The following is a 24,148-nucleotide window of genomic DNA, read 5'->3' as shown; positions in this document are numbered from 1 at the left end:
GCTCTCTCTGCTGCGACACACAGACTACCTGTCTATCCACTTATCTGTCCATCCACCCATCCATCCATCTATCTATCCTCCATCCACCCACCCACCCACCCACCCATCCATCCATCCGTCATCCATCCATCCATCTATCTATCCTCCATCCATCCATCATCCACCCATCCACCCATCCATCCATCCATCCATCCGTCTATCTATCTATCTATCGATCCTCCATCCATCCATCCATCCATCCACACACCCACCCATCCATCATCCATCATCCATCCATCCATCCATCCATCCATCCATCCATCCATCCATCCATCCATCCATCATCCACCCATCTATCTATCTATCTATCTATCTATCCTCCATCCATCCATCTATCATCCATCATCCATCCACCCATCCATCCATCTGTCTATCTATCTATCCTCCATCCAGCCACCCATCCATCCATCCATCCGTCATCCATCCATCCATCTATCTATCCTCCATCCATCCATCATCCACCCATCCACCCATCCATCCATCCATCCGCTCTATCTATCTATCTATCGATCCTCCATCCATCCATCCATCCATCCACACACCCACCCACCCATCCATCCATCATCCATCCATCCATCCATCCATCATCCACCCATCCATCTATCTATCTATCTATCTATCTATCTATCTATCTATCTATCTATCTATCTATCTATCTATCTATCTATCTATCTATCCTCCATCCATCCATCCATCATCCATCCACCCATCCATCCATCTGTCTATCTATCTATCCTCCATCCAGCCACCCATCCATCCATCCGTCATCCATCCATCCATCTATCTATCCTCCATCCATCCATCCATCCATCATCCACCCATCCATCTATCTATCCTCCATCCACCCACCCACCCACCCATCCATCCATCCATCCATCCATCATCCATCATCCATCATCCATCCACCCATCCACCCACCCATTCATCCATCCTCCATCCATCATCCATCTAGCCAGCTAGCTAACACTGGCACATTTACAGAAATGTTGATTAATGTCTGTTATCCTTATAAATCAAATTTTAAAATAAAAAATTTGATATTGAAAACAAAAGCTCGCAACTCTTGCTCCAGGGTCTTCCGATTGGTCCACTGTTTTGGAACTGACATTGATGAGCAGCGCTCATGTGCGAGATGCTGCGAAAGACATGAGCGCAACGGTCATAAACGTCTGTCGCGTTTACATTGAAAAACAATGGAAAAGTAGTGCACTGGAATGGAAAAACGCATTCTATCTATTTATCTATCTATCTATCTGATAGGTCCGTCATGAATCGTGTCAATCTAAAGCAGATCTTCCATCATGTTCATGTCAACCGTCTGCCTTTTAACTGAATTTCATCAACGCTGCAGTGAGTCAAATCTGAAGTGATGTTACATAAGATCTGCTGTCAGCATGAGTGATGGATGTTCGCACGCATCTAGTAATTACAGACGAACGTGTCCCGATGTGCTCGTGTTTGACGTCTGATTGAAGCTGGCGTCTCTACAGACGGAGATCATACTAAAGCCCATCGAGGAGCTCTGATGCCCACTTATGGTCAAACGCAGGTTCGGATCTCCTCACGCGTGTGAACATTGGTATGTCCAGCCTGAGGAACGTGTCCAGCACAGATCCTGACTGATGTGTCCTGATGTAACACCTAACCCCAGCCACTGACAGAACATCTCTCTCGAAGGGTCTGCTCTGCTCAGCCCTGCTGCCATCTGCTTTCATTCAGGTCTCTGGTCGGGGTTTGGACACATCAGAGAGGAGCTGCAGGTCCGGGAACAGCTGGATGATGCTGTAGATCTATATTTAGCGGCAGACGGGTCCGCTCGGTTTCACTACTGAGGTTTCACAGCTGCTCGTATCTCCTAAAGGAGCAAAACACCAGCTGCTCACAAACGGACTCATAAAACCTGAATGTGAAGTTAACGCTCTGATTGTAGTTCTAAAATGACACACTTAAGGGCCGTTCACACAGAACACTTTTTTCCAGTACAATTTTTTTCAAATTTTTTTTTTACAATAGCAAGTTGCCATGGCAACTGTTTTATTTGACGGCAATATGGCTTTTTTTACTTTTTTTTCCTGAGTGCTTTGTCCCGCATTTTTAGATGCAAAGAAAAACGTGAAAAACATTCACACAGAAAGCGTTTTTCCATTCCAATGTGCTACTTTTCCATGTGCACGATTGTTTTGCTCACGAGACACAGCGCTCAGGAATGGTTTTTAAAAAAAGCTCAGAGAGGAGACTGTGAAATTCCTTTCAGGTCCACCTCCTTTAGCCAATCATGCTTTTCCGTAAGAGCTTCTCAGTTGTGGAATACACTTCCAATTGAAACAAGAAATTGTACCACATATCACATAAAGCCTAGCTTTAAAAAATCAGACGTGATCATTTTTAATCTATAAAGTTTATTGCTCATTCTACTATGACTGTTGATGTTATTTAACCCACTGTTAACGTGTTCCATGTCCTTTGCTCGCTGTCAGGCAGCGAAATGTATGTTTGGATTACTTTATTAGCATTTTATTAATTGTCTAGTATGCTTTTTTATATCGTGCTGTAATACAATTTTGGTGTCTGTCGTGCTTCATGTATGGTTAATGTTTTTCCAGCATGCTTGCATATACCTACTGAAGGTTGTGTGTTGTCGCTTCGTGTGCTTGCATGGCTAATTGTGTAAAAATATTGATTGTTGCTATTGTGTTAGCGTACTCATGTCTTATTGTTTTTTGTTTATTCTTCTTGATATTTTAAAGGGTTCTGAAACATCTTTCCAAAGGACTGCAGTTGAAAATTAGCCAGCTATCTAACGCTGGCACATTTACAGAAATGTTGATTAACGTCTGTTGTCCTTATAAAAAACAAAACAAAACTTGCTACTGTAAAGCTTGCAACGCTTGCCCCGCCTCCAGGGTCTTCTGATTGGTCCACTGTTTTGGAACTGACATTGATGAGCAGCGCTCATGTGCGAGATGCTACGAAAGACATCAGTGCAACGGTCATAAACGTCTATCGTGTTTACATTGAAAAACAATGGAAAAGTAGTGCACTGGAAAGGAAAAACGCTTTCTATGCGAACTGCCCCTTACACATGAAGAGTTTTTTTGCAAAAACAGATAACTCAAAATAAATTTTCAAAAATAGTGTTTTTTATTATGTTAAAAATTTTTGTTTTATTGTGCTAGTTAGCTGTATTCTTTAGTTATTTTTTAAATCCAACTGCAATTTGATTGAGATTAATTGGAATGCACAATGAAAAAACATGATTTTTGAAAATGTTTAAAAACGGAGTTATCTGTTTTTGCAAATGAACTCTTCACATGTATCTCAGCACCTAGAGAGGCTCTGTGATGACGCACATAGTAACGTTAGATCATATGTTTTCGTGCTGCTGACGGGGTCGTGACCCCTAGTGCTGTAGATGCATGTTTGCGTTCGCAAGCACTCAGGAATTGTTTTAGAAAAGCACAGCACAGAAAGCCTCGTCCTCCGTGTTGCCATCAAATAAAACTGTAACTACTGTAAACAACACTTGCCCCGCCTCTGGGCTCTTCTGATTGGTCCACTGTTTTGGAACGGACATTAATGAGCGGCGCTGCCTATAACAGTTGAAATTTAACTTGACACAGCGCCTTAAAAAACACAGTACTTGTATGTGACATGCCACAAAACATGTCGCAAAGGTAATACATGTCCATCTAGTGCGTTTAAATATAAATCAATGGAAACGTAGCGCATTGGAATGAAAAAACGCATTGTGTGTGAACGGCCCCTTACACTAACGCATTCACAGCTACTGATGCCATTATAAAACCCTGTTATTCACATCTGCATGATTCTTTTATTCAGGTGTCCAATTCAGGTTTTAGATTCTCTCTGGTTCAAAATGACCTGAACACAACATGAAGGGTTAACTATCCATTTTCACTCGAGAACATGCCACATTATGTAAATAACAGCTGGTTTACAGTAACAGACTGTGTTTGTTTGTGTGTCAGGAATTACCCGCAGCGCTCCGTCCAGCTCACCTCAAACACACCCGCCGGTCAGAGCTGACCAAACCACTGAGAACACACTATAAAACACACAGACTTCAGCTTTATGTAAAAGATCTCAGAAGAAATCCAGCGTGTTGAGGTTGCGTGGATCTTGTGCTCATAAACACAAGGAAACAATACACGCTTTGCTCTTATTTTGAGTTGGGCGGCGTTCACCAACAGTTATAAATATACTTTTGTGTCTGAAGCCTTTTGTCTTTGTAACAAACATAATTGATAGATTTATGCTTTTTAATAAGTGTTCGTCTATTTATGTGAAAAACCACTTTAGTCATAACCAGAGCCGTTTTTAGTTCCAAATTTTTGATACTCTTTTTTTGGATACTGTTACTTAAATAGTAAATAGTCGAGCTGATTCATTACAGCTGACAAATCAAATCAAAGACATTCGTGCGTCTTCTTTCCTACAATGGACTGTAGGTAAATTCCACCTCATTCCGATACCATTCCAGTGTGAGAATCCACTGCGAACGATTCAGTGCGTGAGTGAACTTTCCAAATTAATTCGCGAAACTGATTCGCGAACAAATTCAGACTTTACTGAAAACCAGTTTGTCACATTAAAGACTGATTTATTGATGAATGTGGCATTGCTTGCTCTGATCTAGTCGTCCAGGTATTGTGTATTTTACGAATCTTTGACGAATTGCTTTGTAAGTCGCTTTAGATAACGCAAATCATTAAACATTATTTCTCGAATGTCGTCAGAGAAAATGATTTCTCAGGTCTGTGTGCGGTAACACATGGAATAAATTTAGGTTATAAAAACGTTGTGGAAACATTGTTTTGAAATGTTACTAAAAAGTTAAAACGTTCTTGCTGTGATTATAACGTTATTCAAAACTTTATTTTCACCCAAAATGTAGCGTCATTTGTAATATTCTAAGATCGTTAAAAGTTCTGTGGTGATTAGAATGTTATCGAAAGGTTACAAAAACATTTCTTAGAACGTTTATCAAGTACAAATAACATCATAATGACGTCCCGAGAATGCTGATCTCAGAACGTTTTCTCTCAACGTTATGAGAATGTATATCAAATATTAATAACGTTATAAGAACGTTCCATAAACAACATGTTGACCAAACATTTATAGAACCTCTATAGAAATGTTGTGAGAATGTTCGCAGTCAAGGATTCATCAGTAAAGGTCCGAAATTTTTTCGTATGCGTTTTTGTTTTTGTATTCCTTTCCTATCAAAATGCTTGTTACGGGAAAACGCAGAAAATCGAACCTGATCCGAATTTTTTTATGACGGACGAAAGTTTCGGAGGCAGTGTGTAAATGTATTTCGTATTTATTTTTTAACGTGCAAAAAATTCGGACGAAAATTTCGGACTCAGTGTGCAGTGACCTTAAGAGTTAATTTTAGTAATAGCGACGCCGCTGGCCATAACTAATTGCTCGAAGGGAACTAATAAAACTCTAAACTAAACTACTCTGAAACTGTGTGTTTTGAAGCAGTTTGACAGGAAAGCGTCGTGAATGAGAGCATGTTCTCATCAGTGTGTGTGTATTTATAGCTGGAGTCCCTGCAGAGACTCCGCCTCCAGCTTCCTCCACCCACCAGCGCTGACACACACGACCTCTGACCTCTGACCCGGACCGCTGAGTCACACACGCGTTACTTTAATGCAAAACTACCTCATTTACAGGAAACCCTGAGCAAGTGCAGAGAGACTCTTCTACGATCTTCAAGAATATCTGCCTATTTATGGACACTATACAATAAGTGCCAGATAAAACAATGAAACGCAGCAGAGTTTGCTGAAATGTTCTGGGTCATCCGGTTGGAGACCCCACTGGACTCAGGGATCTGCATCTCTATAAAAACACAGGCATTTCCTCTGAGTCACGGACGTTTATAGATCCCGTCACACCTCGCATCTTCATGTTATTCCAGCACAGTGATCGCCGTATAAGAGCCACAGACTCTCATCTCAGCTCTTCCTGTTTATTCCCTGGAGACGTCTAGATTCAGATGGACAAAAATGGACACTAAACTGATGAAGACGTTCCTGTTCCTCAAATGATGCTTATTTAGATCTGTGGTGTATGGAAAAATGCTTAGACGAGCTTTGTGCCAGAGCTACTACACTGTAAAAAAACTTAAAACTTTAAGGCAACCAGCTTCAGCAGATTTTTGAGTTTTCTCAACTTGTCGTTTTAAGTTTATACAACAAAAATTTGAGAATCGCCCACAAAAATAAGTTGAGCAAACTCAAAAATCTGCTGAAGCTGGTTGCCTTAAAATTTTAAGTTGGCTCAAAGGTGTTCATAATGTACATTGCAATGCATTAAATATTTTCATAAATAACTGTAATCAAAGTTATTTTCAGATTCTTTGTTACAATTGGTTGCTTGTCATGTTTTAATGCATTATATTTTCTCTGAATAGATAAGTATTAGAATTATTTTCATCATATAGTGCATTATAAGGTGCATTACAAGGCATAATTAATGCATTAAAAATACTTTTAGAACACATTACATATACAGGCTTTGAGTAATGTTACCAAAACATTTTTGTTCAAATGTATTTGTTAAAATAAAACATAAAATCTTATTTTATTTAAGCTAGTTGCCAAGTTCTCATTTTCATTTAGTTTAACTTGAAGTACTAAAATAATAAAACAATTTTTTAAATTACAAACAAAAAGAAACCTAAAAGGACAATACACAACAAATTTTCTAAAATTAACATGAAAATCAACTCAAAAAAGCACATTAAAAAATATTAAAGCAGATTTTATATATGTATATATATATATATATATATATATATACACACACACACACATGTAAACACAACAAAATTACTAAAACTTTAAATTGAAAACAGAAAATATAAAAATAAAAACTACTATGTTAATAAAATCAAATAACATAATAAAATTGATAAAACTCCATATATTAAGAAAAACTATATAGGCACCTTTAAAAAAAAAACACACATAAGCACAACAAAATTACTTTAACTAAAATTAAAAATAAAATATAAAAGAAATCTAAAAATAACACAATTAAACACTATAAAACAAAAACATAAAATATATAAAATATTTATTTTTATATTTAATTTAAAATATGTATCAAAACTATAACTATCTCAGTGATGGCCAATGCTTTGTGTATTGAAGAGCATCATTTAGATGTTGCATGTGCTAAAACACACTCACACTGTAATGTTTTCCTCTCATGTTCATGAACGCTCATCTGCACGGACGCAATTTTTGGAATTTTGCATATACGTTTTTTACAGTCTGAACGAATTACACTGTAAAAATAATAAGAAATGATTCAAAGTGATGCTGCAGATTTTGTGAAGATTGCGTGATATCAGTTGAAACGGAAAGAGGCGTGTGTTTCTGATTCTCATCGTGATTCATGTCCTGCCACTCATTCAAGGCCGCTTTTCTTTACACAACCCCTTCAGCCTGCGATATCTCCACCGGATCGAGATTATCACGGCTAATTCACGAGTTCAGAGTCGCACTGGAGGATTATGGGATTGTGTACTGGCCTTACACTGGCACTTCTGACCAACAACCCCATCAGATCACAGATATGCACTTACACAGCAGTTTGCTGTAGTTTCCATCACACAGCAAAAGAAAGTCTGAGTAACTGAATCCACGCACACACAGCAGCACAATGTTCAGTCTGGAAAGCCAGACGGAATCTGACATAATCGCATTTAAATATTTGTAAAATGATGAAATACTTGCACTGGGTGTCTACTGTTAAACAAGTCATCATGCAATATAAATTTAATATAAACCACAAGGAAAACATGAGCGAAGCGCAGGAGTATGTACATCAGCAGACTCACACGACCTTAAAAACAGCATTCATCATGGATGAAAAACAAACATGAACATAGAAACTAATGCAACTGGAAATAAAATTAATATAAACTTAACCCATACTGGAAAAAAAAAAAAAATTATATATATATATATATATATATATATATATATATATATATATATATATATATATATATATATATATATATATTTTTTTTTTATATATATTTTTTTTTCTTTAACTAAAATTGAAAAGAAAATATCAGAGAAAATAAAAAATAACAAGCACTATAAAACAAAAACTATGAAAAAAATAGTTTTTAGTTTTTGTTTTATAAATATATATTTTTAAAATATATTTATTTTGCACTCCATATACTTAATTCCAATAAAATACATTCACATATGGCACATTTGAAGAAAACATTTTTTTTGTGTGTGTGTCTATAACATGTGATGATTTTTCTTGACCCTGAAATATTTTATTTTTTTTTGTCTGTGAAGGTTGAAAGTAAACATATTTTAAATTTCAAAAATATATTTCATTGAGCTTCAAGGTTTACAACATATATTCTGCATATATATTTTTGCCATATGGGAAATGCATTTGTTTATAATTTCTACATGACTTCCACTTGTGTTCCTATATTGCTAATATTTTCCATATTAATAATAACAAAGAAACTTCAGACTGGCATCGCAGATAAAAGAGACCCAAAGCCATTCACTGAATCTGAGTCACTGAGATTTTTTAGGGGGGTTGGTTTTGATGAATTTACCTCTAAAGCCACAGTGTCATAACATGTTATTCATGCGCTCTTTCCACAAAGACTCGATTTTCCGCCTCGATCTGCTGCCTCATAGTGGAAACTCGAGTCTGCTTGCGAACCTCAAAACAGAGGCGAAAAAAAACATCATTATGAGGTCACTTCCATTACGTCATGCGCCTGTAATGTTAATCGGCGCGCGCTGTGATTGGTCCGCGGCTGCAGCGCTCGCCAGTGACGCGCCCAATGGCGCACTATATGTGCTACGCGTCCGGAGCGCGCTGACAGCAGTGTTTAGTCTGACAGCCGCCGCGTTCACTTCAGAATGAAGCCTTGTTTTGTGCTCGCGTTCCTGCTGTTCTCTCTCGTCTGTCTGATGTACCAAGCGTCAGACGCGTGTTCATGCGCGATGTCTCATCCACAGGACGCGTACTGCCACTCCGACATCGGTAAGAAACGCGAGTGTGTGTGTGTGTGTGTGTGTGTGTGAGCGATTACAGTTCTTAAGCATGAGTTATTCCTAATGCACGCGTGTGATGACATTATGTAATGCTTCTCAACATAAGCGCGAGCGCGGATGTTCAAGTAAATAACAGCGCGCGCTCGCTTCGTTGGCGTCCGCTTTCCCGTTTGTTTTCGTTATAGCTTCACATGAACAGTGCATCAAATAGAAACAACTAGAAGTCAAGTGCGTCACTGCGCGCTTTCACTCAAGTTCGCGAAGAAAGAGTTCGCGGTATCCATGGCAACAAACGCGCTAGAACGCCGAGCGCTACCAGAGATGTTCCTTTTCTTCTGTCATATACTGGATACATAAACAGGAGCGTTTTCTTCAGACTAGATCTTCCTAGTAAAGAGTTGTTTTGGGTTAATGCTTCGATTTAGGAGTCTTTCTGAAGAGTTAAATGAAGGCAGGTGATGTTACAAAATTACTAAAACTTGAACTAAAATTAAAAAGAAAATATACAAATAACACTATTAAACACACACACACGAAAAAAAAGAGTAAAATTTAATTCAAAATATTCATAAAAACTACAACTATCTCAGTAATGGCCATCAATGCTTTGTGCATTGAGCATCATTTAGATGTTGATGAGTTCAGGACCACAACTGTTCTGGAAAATGGTAGAAACCAGCAGAAAACCATTAAGACTGAGCTGCTCAAACCGCTCTCTGCGAGTCGTTAGACAGACTTCAGTAAAATAATTAAGATCCGTTCACGCTAAGACTGAACAATATAATGGTAATGATAGCTATATCTGCATCCACACCAACAAAGGATAAGATTCTGTCTATTTTAAGTGCGTACTATATATAGCTGTAGTGTGGACTATTCTATTGGAGTTATGACCTGTTCACGTTAGAACAATAACTACAATGATAACTTTATTAGTATCCACACCAATGGACGATAATGGTTTGTTAGCGCGCTTCAGTTGCATTTTGCGCTTTTAAGTCAGATGGATTCTGATTGGCTGTCAATTTTTTTCATTCTTAAGCTAGAAAAAAATGTTTGAAAGTGATTCTGATGACATTGTTCCTCTTGAGAACAATAATTATGATTATAAGTATAATAGTGGACAAAAATGTTTTGTTTATTATAAGCGTGCTGCAGTTACGTTCCTCCAACATAATTGCAGCGCTTTAAAGCAGGATTGATTCTGATTGGCTGTCACTGTTTTTACCGTTCTTTAGCTAGAAAAAATGCTCTGAAAGTGATTCCAACGATATTGTTCCTCCCGCAATTGATAACTATAACGCTAACAATATTAGCAAATGATAATGTTTTTGTTCTCTGTTGCTTAAAATGCTGGAACTCTTTAAAGCAGGATGGATTCTGATTGGCTGTCAGTGTTTTAATCATTTATCAGCTGGAAAAAGTAATTGACATTATTCCTCTGTGTCGTTATTGTTAAAGTTGGTGTGGACGATTAATCGTTAAAAGATTAGGATGACTAGGATGAAAGTTCATAGTTCGGATATAAACACTGATGTCTATGGTAGCAATCAAAATAGAGCAAATCACGTTTTGAAAGTAATTGGCGCTTTAAATAACGTTTGTGTCGATTGCATGGTTTCGCCAGTAGGTGGCGACAAGCGACTGTTAAAAAATGTATTTGTCATTGAATCATTCATTCAAGAGATTCGTTCAAAAACACCGATTCATCCAGTAACGAAGCAGTATTTATGAGTGAGTCAATTCAAAACATTTTTTCATAATTTTAATATTAAAAATTGGTTTATTAAATGTATTACATTTTAAATAGCGCTGTCAAACGATTAATCGCATACAAAATAAAAGTTTTTGTTTGCATAATATATGTGTGTGTTCTGTGTATATTTATATATATTTTGAAAATACTTACATGTATATTCATATAATTTATATTATAAATTAATATATAAACATAACATATTTTTCTGAAATGTATTCATGCATGCGTGTGTATTTATATATACATAATAAATATACACAGCATACATACATATATTATGTAAACCAAAACTTTTATTTTGAATACGATTAATAGCGATTAATCGTTTGACGGCGCTAATTTTAAATATATATATATATATATTATACATTTAAATAGTTAATAATTCATGCAAATTAATTAAACTTTTAAATAGACTGCAACAATTCATATTTTGCCACAGCCTCCAGTAAATTACACTTTTTGTTAAGTTCAGAATCGTGAAAAAAAAAAAAAGTGATCTCTATTTGAGACGAAAAAAATCATGATTTATCCAGAATCGAGTCATTGTCCAATTATGAATTCGCCTTTTAAAAGTTTATGGTCATAAACAATGAAAATGAAGCCATTTCGAAATATAGTAGATGAGCGTTTAGAAATGCTGGTGGTTTTGCTCAAAACATTCGTCAGCTTGAAATGGCTTTACCGAAATTTAAAATCGATTTTACTTTCGTAACACATTCCTGGTCAAATACTTGTTTGATAATCGTTCATCAACTTTCTGCATCTCTGAAACGACTTTCCACTTCAGCCGCCGTCATTAATCACCTGTCAATCATCTCCCACACGTTATCTGAGTGACGGGTTTGGTGTTAACGTTCGGAGCGAATGCATTTAACGCCTCTCACGCCGGGTTTCATCTGAGCTCATCGTGGGTCGCAGCGACAGTGACACACACAAAATCCCGTTTCCAAACCCGAGCCGGAGCGTCTGGTTAAGAGGCCACATATGACTTGCATACTGATGATGTGTTTGTGGATAAACTAGATATTGAGATGTCCCATAAAATGTGACTTTGGCTTTGTGCTGGTATCCATGCTGTATGAAAGGCAAAGACTGCTGCTATTGTGAGCGTGTCTGAATCGCTGGCCGGGCGCCAGATTTCGAGTTCTACTTTGCTTTCTGCTGCCATGTGTAACATATTTCGAGGGGCATCAGATGGACTGATGGCTGCTGGGTAACAAAGAGCTGTAGAGGAGGGCAGTGCTGTAGAACATAGGCTTCACATCGATACAAGGCCAGACACTCATACGCTCCGATATTAATGATGCATGGAAATTATGATTTGAACATAAAAGCTTTCATTTAGCCAAAAACTGACTAATTTAAGTGTATTAATCAATACTCAAATATAAACAGTTATATGCACGTTTCTACTCCAATATGTTGTTGAAATATAAACATTTAAATGGCAGCTGTAATAAAAATGTTTTCATGACAGATGAAGACATAAAGAATATGTAATTTAGTGCATATATATATATATATATAAAAAAATATTTTTTTCTAGCTATGAAATTGGCTAATTTTATCCAAAACTACTTTTTCAACTTTTTACCAAAACTGAAGTTTTCAAACGTTAAAAACTAAAACAGAAAGTGATTCTTATTTAATAATCAACTAATTAATTACACTTAAGTAATAATAAACCATCAAATAAAACCTGAGTTGTATACAAACATTTAAATTATTTTTATATTTTTTCATGATATAATTAGGTTTACGTTTTTTAAATACGAACGTTTAAAACCAAAACGAAAGCTTTGATTCAGCTAAAAACTAAAACAGAAAATGATGCTTATTTAATAATCAATTAATCGCATTTATTTAATAATCAACACTCAAGTTGTATACAAACATTAAAAAAAGTTATGCTTTTTAATTGTTTCTAATCCAAATCATTGTTGAAATATAAACCTTTAAAACCGAATTAAAAGTTTTAATTCAGCCAAAAACTGAAACGGAAAAGAATGCTAATTATATTTAAGTTTATTTAATAATCAACACTAAAATAAAAACTTGAGTTGAGGCATATCCTCTTTTTAAGTATATAACTAGTATTAAATAATATTAGTGTTTTCCATTAAATAATAAAGACAACACTAACAGGTTAAGTAAGTAAAACATAACAAATAAGTAACCGCAAAAAATTTCATCCAAAACATAAAATAAATTTCTTTTGATAGTTTCGCTTGGCATCTCTCTGCTGCTTTAAGCTTTAGGACGCTGTACCTGTCCGATGGGACGTGGGGGTCGTTTCTTTCATTTAACTTCAAAGCGTCGGGCGGAAGATGACTCATGTGTTTAAGCACCTCGCGCTCTGTAATCAACTCGCGGGAAATGAATCACTAATGCAAAAATGTGAGACTGAAACAACATGCAAGAACTGTGAGAAAGCATCAGAGCCACACATTAAACATGTGCCTCCAGCTCCATTATAGCCAATTTTCTACCAATATGGCCTCCAGAATGAGTTCAGCGGCGCCGATCCCGCATGCAGCCCCAGTTGGCAGCGCTTTTGAAGGCAATTGAAATGCTCTATTCACTCTGGAGCACCGCACTAAAGGCCTTTCAAGCTCCAGATTAGTGTTTTGCCCTACACTTTGGCCCCTGGAGTCTAATATCCCGCCAGCGGAGGTCTGGTTCCCATCTGACGTGGCGATGGGGTGAGGAGCGCTGGGTGGCCCGGCCTCAAACTCAAACATGAACAATCACAGCTTGATCGGGTCAGATGCTCCTGTTTCTGAGCCTCGTCCTAATCTGGCATTCCTGGTCAAAAGTGCAAAAGTTGCTTTTTTCAGAAGTTTTCATTTACCAACGTAAATGTGTTTCGTAAATATGAACAAAATTTTATTTCTAATATTGCATTTTTCAAAGCGTCACAACTTCTCTGGAATTGCGGTTTTATATATCATCACCAAATATCGTTCTGTAAACTTGTATTCTTTCGGTCAGCACAGGTTTTGTGTTTCTTTGTGGAGCTGATTGATTGTAGGCCTCATTGATCTGAGCTCATGCTCCTCCGGTTTTAAATGAAAAAAGCACTATTTCTGGATCAATTTAGCCAATAATCAGTTTCTGAGTGAAAAAAAAAAAAGATTATTTTTATATTATTTGCGGACAATTTTGGCAAAACAGTGAAGTTTTGAGTGAAGAAAAACAATATTTGAAGAAAAACATTATTTGTGGATAATTTTGGCCGTTTTTTTGAGTGAAGAAAGCATTATTAGATCATTTTGCCAATATTCAGTTTCAGAGTGAAAACATTTCAAACATTACAAAGCATTATAAGTAGATTTTGAGTGAAAAAAAAACCATTATTGTGGACTATTTTGACATAATTTGTAGATAATTTTGTCAACGTTCAGTTTTTGAATAAAAAAAGAACACTGGATTATTTTGACAATATTTGAGGAAATCTTTGGTAATACTCACTTTCTGAGTGAAAACAATGCATTATTTGTGGATAATTTTGTCAATATTCACTCAAAAACTCAAATATACAAAATAAATATAAAACCTGTGCTGATAGAAAGAAAATAAGTTAACAAAACGATTCAGTCGAAGATTTTAATATGTGTCCCTGGAGCACAAAAGCAGTATATTTGTAGCAATATCCAACAATACATTGTATGGGTCAAAATTATCCATTTCTCTTTTATGCCAAAAATCATTAGGATATTAAGAACATGTTCCATGAAGATATTAGTAAATTTCCTACCGTAAATATATCAAAACTTAATTTTTTGATTAGTAATATGCATTGCTAAGAACTTCATTTGAACAACTTTAAAGACTATTTTCTCAATATTTAGATTTTTTTGCACCCTCAGATTCCAGATTTTCAAATAGTTGCATCTCAGCCAAATATTGTCCAACAAACCATACATCAATGGAAAGCTGATATACATGATGTATGATGTACTGGTTTTGTGGTCAGTCACATATAGCATAATGACAAATGTATAAGTAATTTTATGTAGGCTGGTCATTTTTGGTGTAGTGTAACAAGCTGGGAAATAATTCCCAAAAAAGTAGAAAAATAATCTAAATGTTTTGTGAAGTTGTTGTGCCCTGTGTGAGCAGCCAGTAGGTTTTAATCCAATGTGAAAACATTAACCAGCATTTTTAGCAAAAAGAAAGCAGAATGAGCTCTAATCAATGCGTTTGAGTGAATCACTCTCTGCAGAGGAGGATTTTGCGCGTTAACCCATTTACCTCTCAGATCGGCCACCTACTTTCTGAAATGTAAGTCAATCTCAGCGCACTTGATGAATATGCATGAGTCACAGCGGGGCTTTCATCTATGATTCACGGGGCTTATGGGGGGTTACGCTCTTAAATATAGCCGTGAGGGACGGATGGATGCCACGGGCCAGACGCAGGGTACAGTAACTCACTGCATTAAGGTGCACTGAGTTTGGAATTGGGTTACATAAACACTCAGAACAGCGAGGTCGAGTCAACCGAGACTTCCAGAGGAGCGGCTCACAGCCAATCAGAGCGCAGCCAAATCACTGGAGTTCAAAGACACGACCTTTGAACCCCAGAGCCGACCTCAGGGTCGAACCTGTTGGCAACCGAGGAACATGAGAGCGTGAGACGTCAGTCGTGTTTTTAATGCATCATCACCTAACAATGATTTGCTACAGTATTTATTCTTCTTTGTTAACGTTAAGTTCATAAAAACACAACTGTTAGTTCATGTTAGCTCGGTCTGTTAAATAATATTAACAGATAAAAACTTTTAATAATGTATTAGTAAATGTTAAAATGAACTTTAACTAAAATACTAAGCAATAAATGCTTTAGAAGTATTTATTGTTATTATAGTTTTTAAGTTTTGCATTTTCATTTTTAGTTTTAATATTTTAGTTTTTTAAAATCATCTTATCATTTGTTTTTGTCATTTTAGTACTATTTTTACTTAATTTTTTCAATGCTTTAGATTATTATTTTGGATAAGTTTTTATAATTTCTATTAATTTTTTTTAATTAATTTTTTTAATGCTTTAGATTAATATTTTGGATTAGTTTTTATCATTTTATTACTTTTTTTTTTTTAATGCTTTAGAATGCTTTAGATTAATATTTTGGATTAGTTTTTATCATTTTATTACTATATTTATTTTTCTATTATTCTTTTAATGCTTTACGCTTTAGATTAATATTTTTTATTTGTTTTTTTATTTTCATTTTCAAAGTTATGTTGAGTGTGTCATTTTTATTAATTTTTTTTATATCTTTATAATTTATATTCATTATTATTTCAGTTTTAGGTATTTTATTACATAAAATTACAAAACTAAGAGATAATGAGAAGTGTTTCCTTTGCAACTAGTCATTAACATTTTTAGTATTTTAATTTGATTTAATTTTAAAATAAATATTATTGAACTACTATTGCAAATAAAAACCGCTTTCAGTCGCAGTAAAGGATAGTAACTCGTATGAGAGAGATTCGGGTGATGGCTCTTCTGTTTTTGGCTCTGATGTGTGTGAAAGCGCAGCATTCGCTGAATAAATGCGAGTGAATGTCAGGAATGAACTCTGAGGAATGTGAGCCTCACAGAATTCTGGGAAGGAAATTCCAGCGGAGGAAGATAAGCAGCGTTCCAGTCGGAGCAGGTGATGCGCGTCGTTTGTAAATGAGGTGTCTCGCGAGTTCGGCTGGATCGGGTTACCGATGGGAAGCGCCGCAGGGGATTATGGGAGAGGGGCCGCTCGTATTGACGTGGCCTCATTCTGCTGCGTCTCTGAGGAAGCAGTCTAGTTCCTCAAGACACCAGCTTCTGTCCGGCACACACCTCACACAGAGACACTGTCACACACACTCACAGTCGGAAAATACTGATATATACATATATTAGAGCTGTCAATCGATTAATTGTTTTTAATCGCATGATTGTCATGAGTTAACTCGTGTAACTTAATCGCACATTTTTATTTGTTCTAAATGTACCTTAAATTAATACTTTTCAAGTTTTCTATACTCTAATCAACATATGTTTATTATTAGTGAAACCATAGTCAACAGAGCATGAAGACTAGACATGTTTCAAAGGTCATAGATGTTTTTCAAAGAACTTGTTCATGTCTATTAGACGCGTGAAGAAAGAAATACCAGGCTCCCGTTACTTCTCTTTCTGAGCAGTTTAGTGACACAAACCTGTTTACATTTTTTGCAGGACAGGGCAGCTCACTTCTTCTGAACATGCAAAATGTACATTTATTATTATATTTGTTTGTCTCTCTGTGCCCACAGACTGTATTTTGATGCAGCTAAATTCTCCATAAAACTGTTTTCATATATATATATATATATATATATATATATATATATATATGAAATAGTGACTGAAACGCGACCCATTAAGACTCAGCTCTCCCTTCCAAGATGTTAATCTGCACAAAAATCCTGATAATCGAGTCGTCGTCTGATCAAATCAAATACACATAAGATAAAGACAATGGCTGTGCTGTGATTTCGGCTATACTTGCATGTAAAATTAGAGAAGCAACATAATATCTATGTTTGACTGAAAGTGCTGGTCCTCTCCGCCGCTCGCTGAACAACGCAGACGCACAGAGAGAGAGAGAGAGAGAGCGAGAGAGAGCGAGCGAGGGGGAGAAAGAGAGAGAAAGAGAGCGAGGGAGAGAGAGAGAGAGCGAGGGGGAGAGAGAGAGAGAGAGAGGAGAGAGAGAGAGAGAGAGCGAGAGAGAGAGAGAGAGAGAGAGAGAGAGAGAGAGAGAGCGAGAGCGAGAGCGAGTCTCAGAAACTAAATAATGAAGGGAAAAAGTCACTAAAGGGGTCTACAATGTCTACTGCTTATTTTATTATATATTAAAAACCTATTTTATTTCAGCTAGTCATAATTCCTAACCATAACCATCATTTATTTTAAATTGAAGCACTAAAATAGCTAAAACTAAAATAAAAAATAAGAACTATATAGCCTTTTTTTTTTTTAAATATGTAAAAATATTAATAATTTTATTCAAAATACAATAAAAACATATCATTAATTTATTAAATAAAGTTTATATATTTAATTTCAGAAAATACATTTAAAATATATGGAAAATCCTTTTGTAGTTTTTAGTCATTGCCAATATGGCCACACACATTACATTCATAATTTGATTTAAAATCAATAAAAAGCATATTTCTAATGCATTTCTCCAGTTCTGAGCAGCTTGGATGTTTAATTCCACTTGTTGCATGCTGGGATTGTTTTATCTGTGTTGTGCTCTTCATTAACCGCGGTGTGTGTGTGTGTGTGTGTGTGTGTGTGTGTGTTTTGCAGTGATCAGAGCTAAAATCGTAGGAAAGAAGCTGCTGAACGACGGTCCGTTTGGCACCCTGCGCTACACCGTCAAACAGATGAAGGTCAGTCCATCATCACATCTACCGACCGTGGACTACACACATATCCCATGATTCCTCAGTGTGTGTGTTTTGTCTGCTGCAGATGTACAAGGGCTTCGACAAGATCCAGCACGTGCAATACGTCTACACACACGACTCCGAGAGCATGTGCGGAGTCAAGCTAGACATCAACAAATACCAGTACCTGATCACAGGTGAGAGCCAGCACCTTCATCACCTTCATCACCATCATCATCATCATCAGACGCGCTTCAGCAGTGAATCATGGGAGAAACAGCCGCCTCTCTCTCTCTCTCTCTCTCTCTCTCTCTCTCTCTCTCCTGTTCATTAACAGGCCGTTAATATTTGACCACCATTATAGTCGTCAACGGCAACCAAATATTACACAGCAAATCACATCGTAAATGCTTGACTGATATGACTTTTTAGTGGCTAGTATAAATATATAATAATAAATAGATGATGCATATTATATATGTGTATATATATATACACACACTTATATTAGATATAAAATAGCTGAATCATTTAAAATTCCAAGATTTATGTGTACAGATAATACAAATTAAAGAAGTATATGAAACTATATATATATATATATATATATATATACTATGTATATTATATAATAAAATTATATAAATTATATTATTTATATTTAATATCATATGTGATATAAATTTATAAATATAGATATTTCATATTTATTCATATATTAAAATATATTTTATATAAAATATATATACATTTTTATATAATGTTTGTATATTTAAATTCAGAAAATACAGTTCATTAAAGGAATATAAAAAATACATAATATTAAAAGGGAATTTTTTAAATCATCCATTGTTTTTTAGTATTTCTATATAATATACAATATATTTAGAAATATAAATAATAAATAATATAAATAATTATATATATATATATATATATATATATATATAGCTTCTATTGTCCTCATTTGTAAGTCGCTTTGGATAAGTGCTAAATGACTAAATGTAAATATACATATATATTTAAAAAAAATTATATATTTTTTTTTTTATATATTATGAATATTTGAATGATTTTATTATATTATCTTTTGAATTCTTTTTTAGTTGTAGTCACATTGGCTGAATTGTGGCTCATTAATGGGTCTGTATCCAGAAACAAACAGAAGCATAACGAGGTGTTTGTCCGTCAGTGTTTTACCGGAGGTCATGTGACGCGCGAGCGGCATCAGAGCGAAGCGTGTGACACGCACCTGTTCTGCTGGAGCTCATAAGCCACAAACGGTTAAATATAGAGCGCAAGGCTAATGTGACCTACAGAGATACTGATGAAAGAACGGCTTGATCGTGACCCTGGAGCACAAAACCAGTCATAAGGGTCAATTTTTAGAAATCTGAAAGCTGAATAAATAATCTTTCCATTGATGTGTGGTTTGTTAGGATCGGACAATATTTGGCTGAAATCTGGAATCTGAGGGTGCAAAAAAATCTAAATATTCAGGAAAATCGCCTTTAAAGTTGTCCAAATTAAGTTCTTGGCAATGCATATTACTAATCAAAAATTTAATTTTGATATATTTACTGTAGAAAATTGACAAAATATCTTCATGGAAAATGATCTTAATATCCTAATGATTTTTGGCATAAAAGAAAAATGGATCATTTTGACCCATACAATGTATTGTTGGCTATTGCTACTTAAGACTGTTTTGTGCTCCAGGGTCACGTGTGTTGTGTGTGATGTGTGCAGGTCGTGTTCACGACGGGAAGCTGTACACGGGTCTGTGTAACTTTAACGAGCGATGGGAGCGTCTGTCTCTGGCGCAGAAGAAGGGCATCAACCACCGCTATCAGCTGGGCTGTAACTGCAGGGTGAGTTATTCTCATCGTCTGACGCGTGCTAGCTGTGCTCCGGCCCATAATCCCCGGTCAGACCAGATGTTTGGCAGGCAGTCTGGACTCGGATCTGAGACGCGGACTGACTGATGCGCTGATGTGCTGAGGGATCATGGGTAACAGGCGTGTGTTCGTTTGACTCATGATCACTGGGTCTGAACATCAGCCGTCATTAGCATTAGATCACTAAACACCAGTTAAAGCTATAAACAAACACAGAATCAGAACAAAAAAAAAATCAAACAAATAGAATTTAAGAAGTAAAAAAATTTCATTATTGTAAACATTTTTGAATTTTTCATTTTAACCATTAAAATGGAACACATAGAATTTAGAAAAAAAAAAAAACTGAATTTGAGGAAAAATAAAATTTCATACAGCGCCAAAAATTTTATTTTTGTAAAAAAATTTATATATTGTTGTTAAATTGTGTAAGTTTCATCATTTAAATTAATTAGAAATGCTTTTTGATTACTAAAAAAAAAAAAATCATGTTGATCGTTAAAACAGAATCCAGAAAAATTAAAATAGAAAAAAAAGGAAAAAAATAGAATTTGGGGAAAAATAAATTGGATTTCATAGGGCCCTAAAATATAATGTTTAATTGTGTAAGTTTGAATGATTTCAATTAATTAGACATGCTTTTTGATGATTAAAATTTAATTTAACCATTAAGAGAAAAAAAAACAGAATTTGGGAAAAAATAAAAATTCCATGGGGACCTAAAAAAAAATATATATATATATATTTTGATCAAATTTAAATAAATTGTTGTTAAATTGTGCAATTTTCATGATTGCAAATAATTAAAATGCTTTTTGATTATTATAATTGAATTTAACCATTATTAATGGACTCGATAAAAAATATTTGGGGAAAAAGTGTCTTTTAAAAAAATATATTTTTTGATTAAACTTTTAATTAAAAGTTGTTAAATTGCATAAGTTCCATGATTTAAATAAATTAGGCGTGCTTTTTGATTACTAAAATATATGGAATGAAATCAGGACTTGATGCCGACACGCATGCAGATGAGCACCAATCAACCCAGTCAGAACATGAACCTCTTCACTCTTTCACCACTAAATACATCCGATCCGAAAAGAAAAGCCTGTTTAAGCACATAACAAGTGCGTCTGCATAAAGCGTGAAAGAGCGCTGGCTTCTGCATTCATCGAACACCTGGATTGATAAAGCACAGCTGAATAAACGCTCATCCGTCCTGTGTTTGCAGATCAAGCCGTGCCACTACCTGCCCTGCTTCGTCACGTCCAAGAACGAGTGCCTATGGACGGACATGCTGTCGCACTTTGGCTACCCCGGCTATCAGTCGCGTCACTACGCCTGCATCCAGCAGAAGGAGGGCTACTGCAGCTGGTACCGAGGCATGAGCGCTCGCGACAAGCTCACCATCAACACCACCGACCCCTGAGAACCCGCCTTAGACCACTACACCACCGGACACACCTTTCTGAACCGGCAGATCTTTAAAGAAGTCTCTTCTGCTCAACAAGCCTGCATTTATTTGATCCGAAGCACAGCAAGAACTGTGCAATCTTGAAATATTTTTACTATTTCAAATAACTGCGTTCTACACTGAAAACAATTATACTTCATTTAAGGTAAGTGGTTGCAAACTATTTATTTTAGCTACATTTAAAAAATTGTTTAATGTAGCTAAAATAAATCGATTGCAAGCACTTACCTTTAAAAAATGTAGTAAATTCAATGAATCTTTTTTTTTTAATGTATTTGAAGATATTTTAAAATGGAATTTATTCCTGTGATTTTAAAGCTGAAATTTTACCATCATTTCTCCAGTCACATGATCCTTCAGAAATTATTCTAATATTCTGATTTGCTGCTCAAAAAACATTTATTATTATTATTATTATTATGTTGAAAACAGCTGAGTAGAATGTTTTCAGGTTTCTTTGATGAATAGAAAGCATTTATCTGAAATAGAGATCTTTTGTAACGTCTTTATCATCAATTTAATTTAATTTCTATAATTCCAACAAACAAAAAAATTATACTAACTCCAAGCTTTTGAAGGGTATAGTGTGTATAATGTTACAAAAGCTTTTTATTTCAGATAAATGCTTTCTATTCATCAAAGAAACCTGAAAAAATGCACTCAACTGTTTTAAATATTGATGATGATGATAATAATAATAAATGTTTCTTGAGCAGTATATTATTATGATTTCTGAAGACTGGAGTAATGATGCTGAAAATTCAGCGCTGCGTCACAGAAATAAATTACATTTTAAATTATATTCAAATAGAAAGCAGTTATTTTAAATAGTAAAAATATTTCACAATTTTACTGCTTTTGCTGTATTTTGGATCAAATAAATGCAGTCTTGGTGAGCAGAAGAGACTTCTTTAACAAACATTAAAAATCTTACGGTTCAAAAGCGTTTGACTGGTGGTGTACATCATCGAGCACACGGAGCCGTCCGCATTAACCAGATTAAATATGAAGTAATTTATGAACGCAATAAACCCTGCTCTTTTATAGAGATGTACTGCTTTTTAAACATGATTTCATCAATATGATACCTGCTATTGTATATGTGCGTGTGCCAGATTTATACGGTTCAATATCTATTTATGATCGTGCCGAATCGCTCAGCTCGCTCCGGCACAAACGCAGAGAAATTATTCTTTTCCTTCTTGCTGTTTATGATATAAGCTATGAAATTGTGATTTTAGTATTTTTGTATTACTTTAAAGCAAAGATTATAAACGGTAGATCGATCACGTCTTTTCTGTACATGTGTCTAAAATGGGTGTGTAATGGGAAAGTCAGATTGGGAGGAAACGGATGTGAATCAGTGTTGTTTTCTGCCACTAAACTCCTGTTGATTTCTGCTCCATTCCTGCGCTGGAGACTCGGCCTCCGGCTCCTGTTTTTATAACATGTACATATTCTTTCTGTAACACAAACATCTGCTCGGATCAGACCCGTCTGACTCTCACCGAAGAGACTGAACGCTCGTGTGTGTGTGTGTGTGTGTGTGTATGTGTGTGTGTGAGACAGATGACCATTTTTCAATCGATTCGATTCGATTTTTAATTTCTTTGTTTTATATTTTTATAATAAACATTGTGAAAACGGCTCTGTGACTCTCTTGTCATTATTATTCTGGGAAAAATGAACATTAGCTGATATTGTGCTCATCCCAGATTAGGATGAGTTTGTTTCTTCATCAGGTTTGTAGAAATGTGTCAAAACAAATCCAGCATTAAGATGTTTTTAATGTCTAAAAATGAGTCTATAATCCATAATAACTCTTCCTTTAGTGAAAAAGTGCATCTGCTGTTGTCTCTCGCATCAAAATCCAGACACATATTTGTTTAGAGCTGTTTTGGACTGTAATTGACATGCTGTTTGATTATTAATATTTAATTTAACCTTTAATAATAGACTCCAGGAAACAGAATTTGGGAAAAAATTAAATGGATTTCATAAGGCGCTAAAAATTAAAAAATTTTAAAAAAACATTTAAATGGTAAATTGTCTTAAGTTTGAATGATTTCAATTAATTAGATGTGCTTTTTGATTATTATGATTTGATATAGCCATTAAAACAAAGTCAAGAAAAATTTAAACAGAAAAAATGTAAATAGAAAAAATAAAATGGATTTCATAGCGCCCTAAAAATATATATAGTTTGATAAATTGTTAAATTGCGCAAGTTTCATGATTTACAGTAAATTATGCATGCTTTCCAATTCCTAAAAATTCAACCATTAAAACTGAATTTTGGAAAAAACGACAAAAAACGTGACTTAATATAAAATTGATTTAGGATACACAGCAATAAAAAAAAAAATCTAACCGAACAGCTTCAGTCTTTCAAAAGAAAAACCCTGCATATTTGGGCACATAATATATGTCTGTATAAAGACTTGTGCAGATTTCTCTCCTGATTCA

At 35.3% G+C, this 24,148-nt stretch overlaps 2 protein-coding genes across 2 annotated transcripts in view; one reads left to right on the top strand and one right to left on the bottom strand.

The window, feature by feature from the left end:
* syn3 (synapsin III) overlaps nucleotides 1-24,148 on the bottom strand; it is a 63,454-nt gene that overhangs the window by 15,303 nt on the left and 24,003 nt on the right. The gene's annotated exons all lie outside the window — the stretch shown is intronic.
* Nucleotides 8,746-23,330, top strand: LOC131539691 (metalloproteinase inhibitor 3). The gene is made up of 5 exons (XM_058774389.1): nucleotides 8,746-9,114; nucleotides 18,231-18,313; nucleotides 18,396-18,507; nucleotides 20,060-20,181; nucleotides 21,440-23,330. Exons 1-5 carry the CDS (start codon nucleotides 8,991-8,993, stop codon nucleotides 21,635-21,637), a joined length of 639 nt encoding a protein of 212 aa, XP_058630372.1. The 5' UTR covers nucleotides 8,746-8,990; the 3' UTR covers nucleotides 21,638-23,330.

Source organism: Onychostoma macrolepis, chromosome 04 (genome assembly GCF_012432095.1).
Source record: "Onychostoma macrolepis isolate SWU-2019 chromosome 04, ASM1243209v1, whole genome shotgun sequence".
Classification (NCBI taxonomy): domain Eukaryota; kingdom Metazoa; phylum Chordata; class Actinopteri; order Cypriniformes; family Cyprinidae; genus Onychostoma; species Onychostoma macrolepis.
The sequence above is the reverse complement of the archived record's forward strand: the minus strand, read 5'-3'. Positions and strand labels throughout refer to the sequence as shown.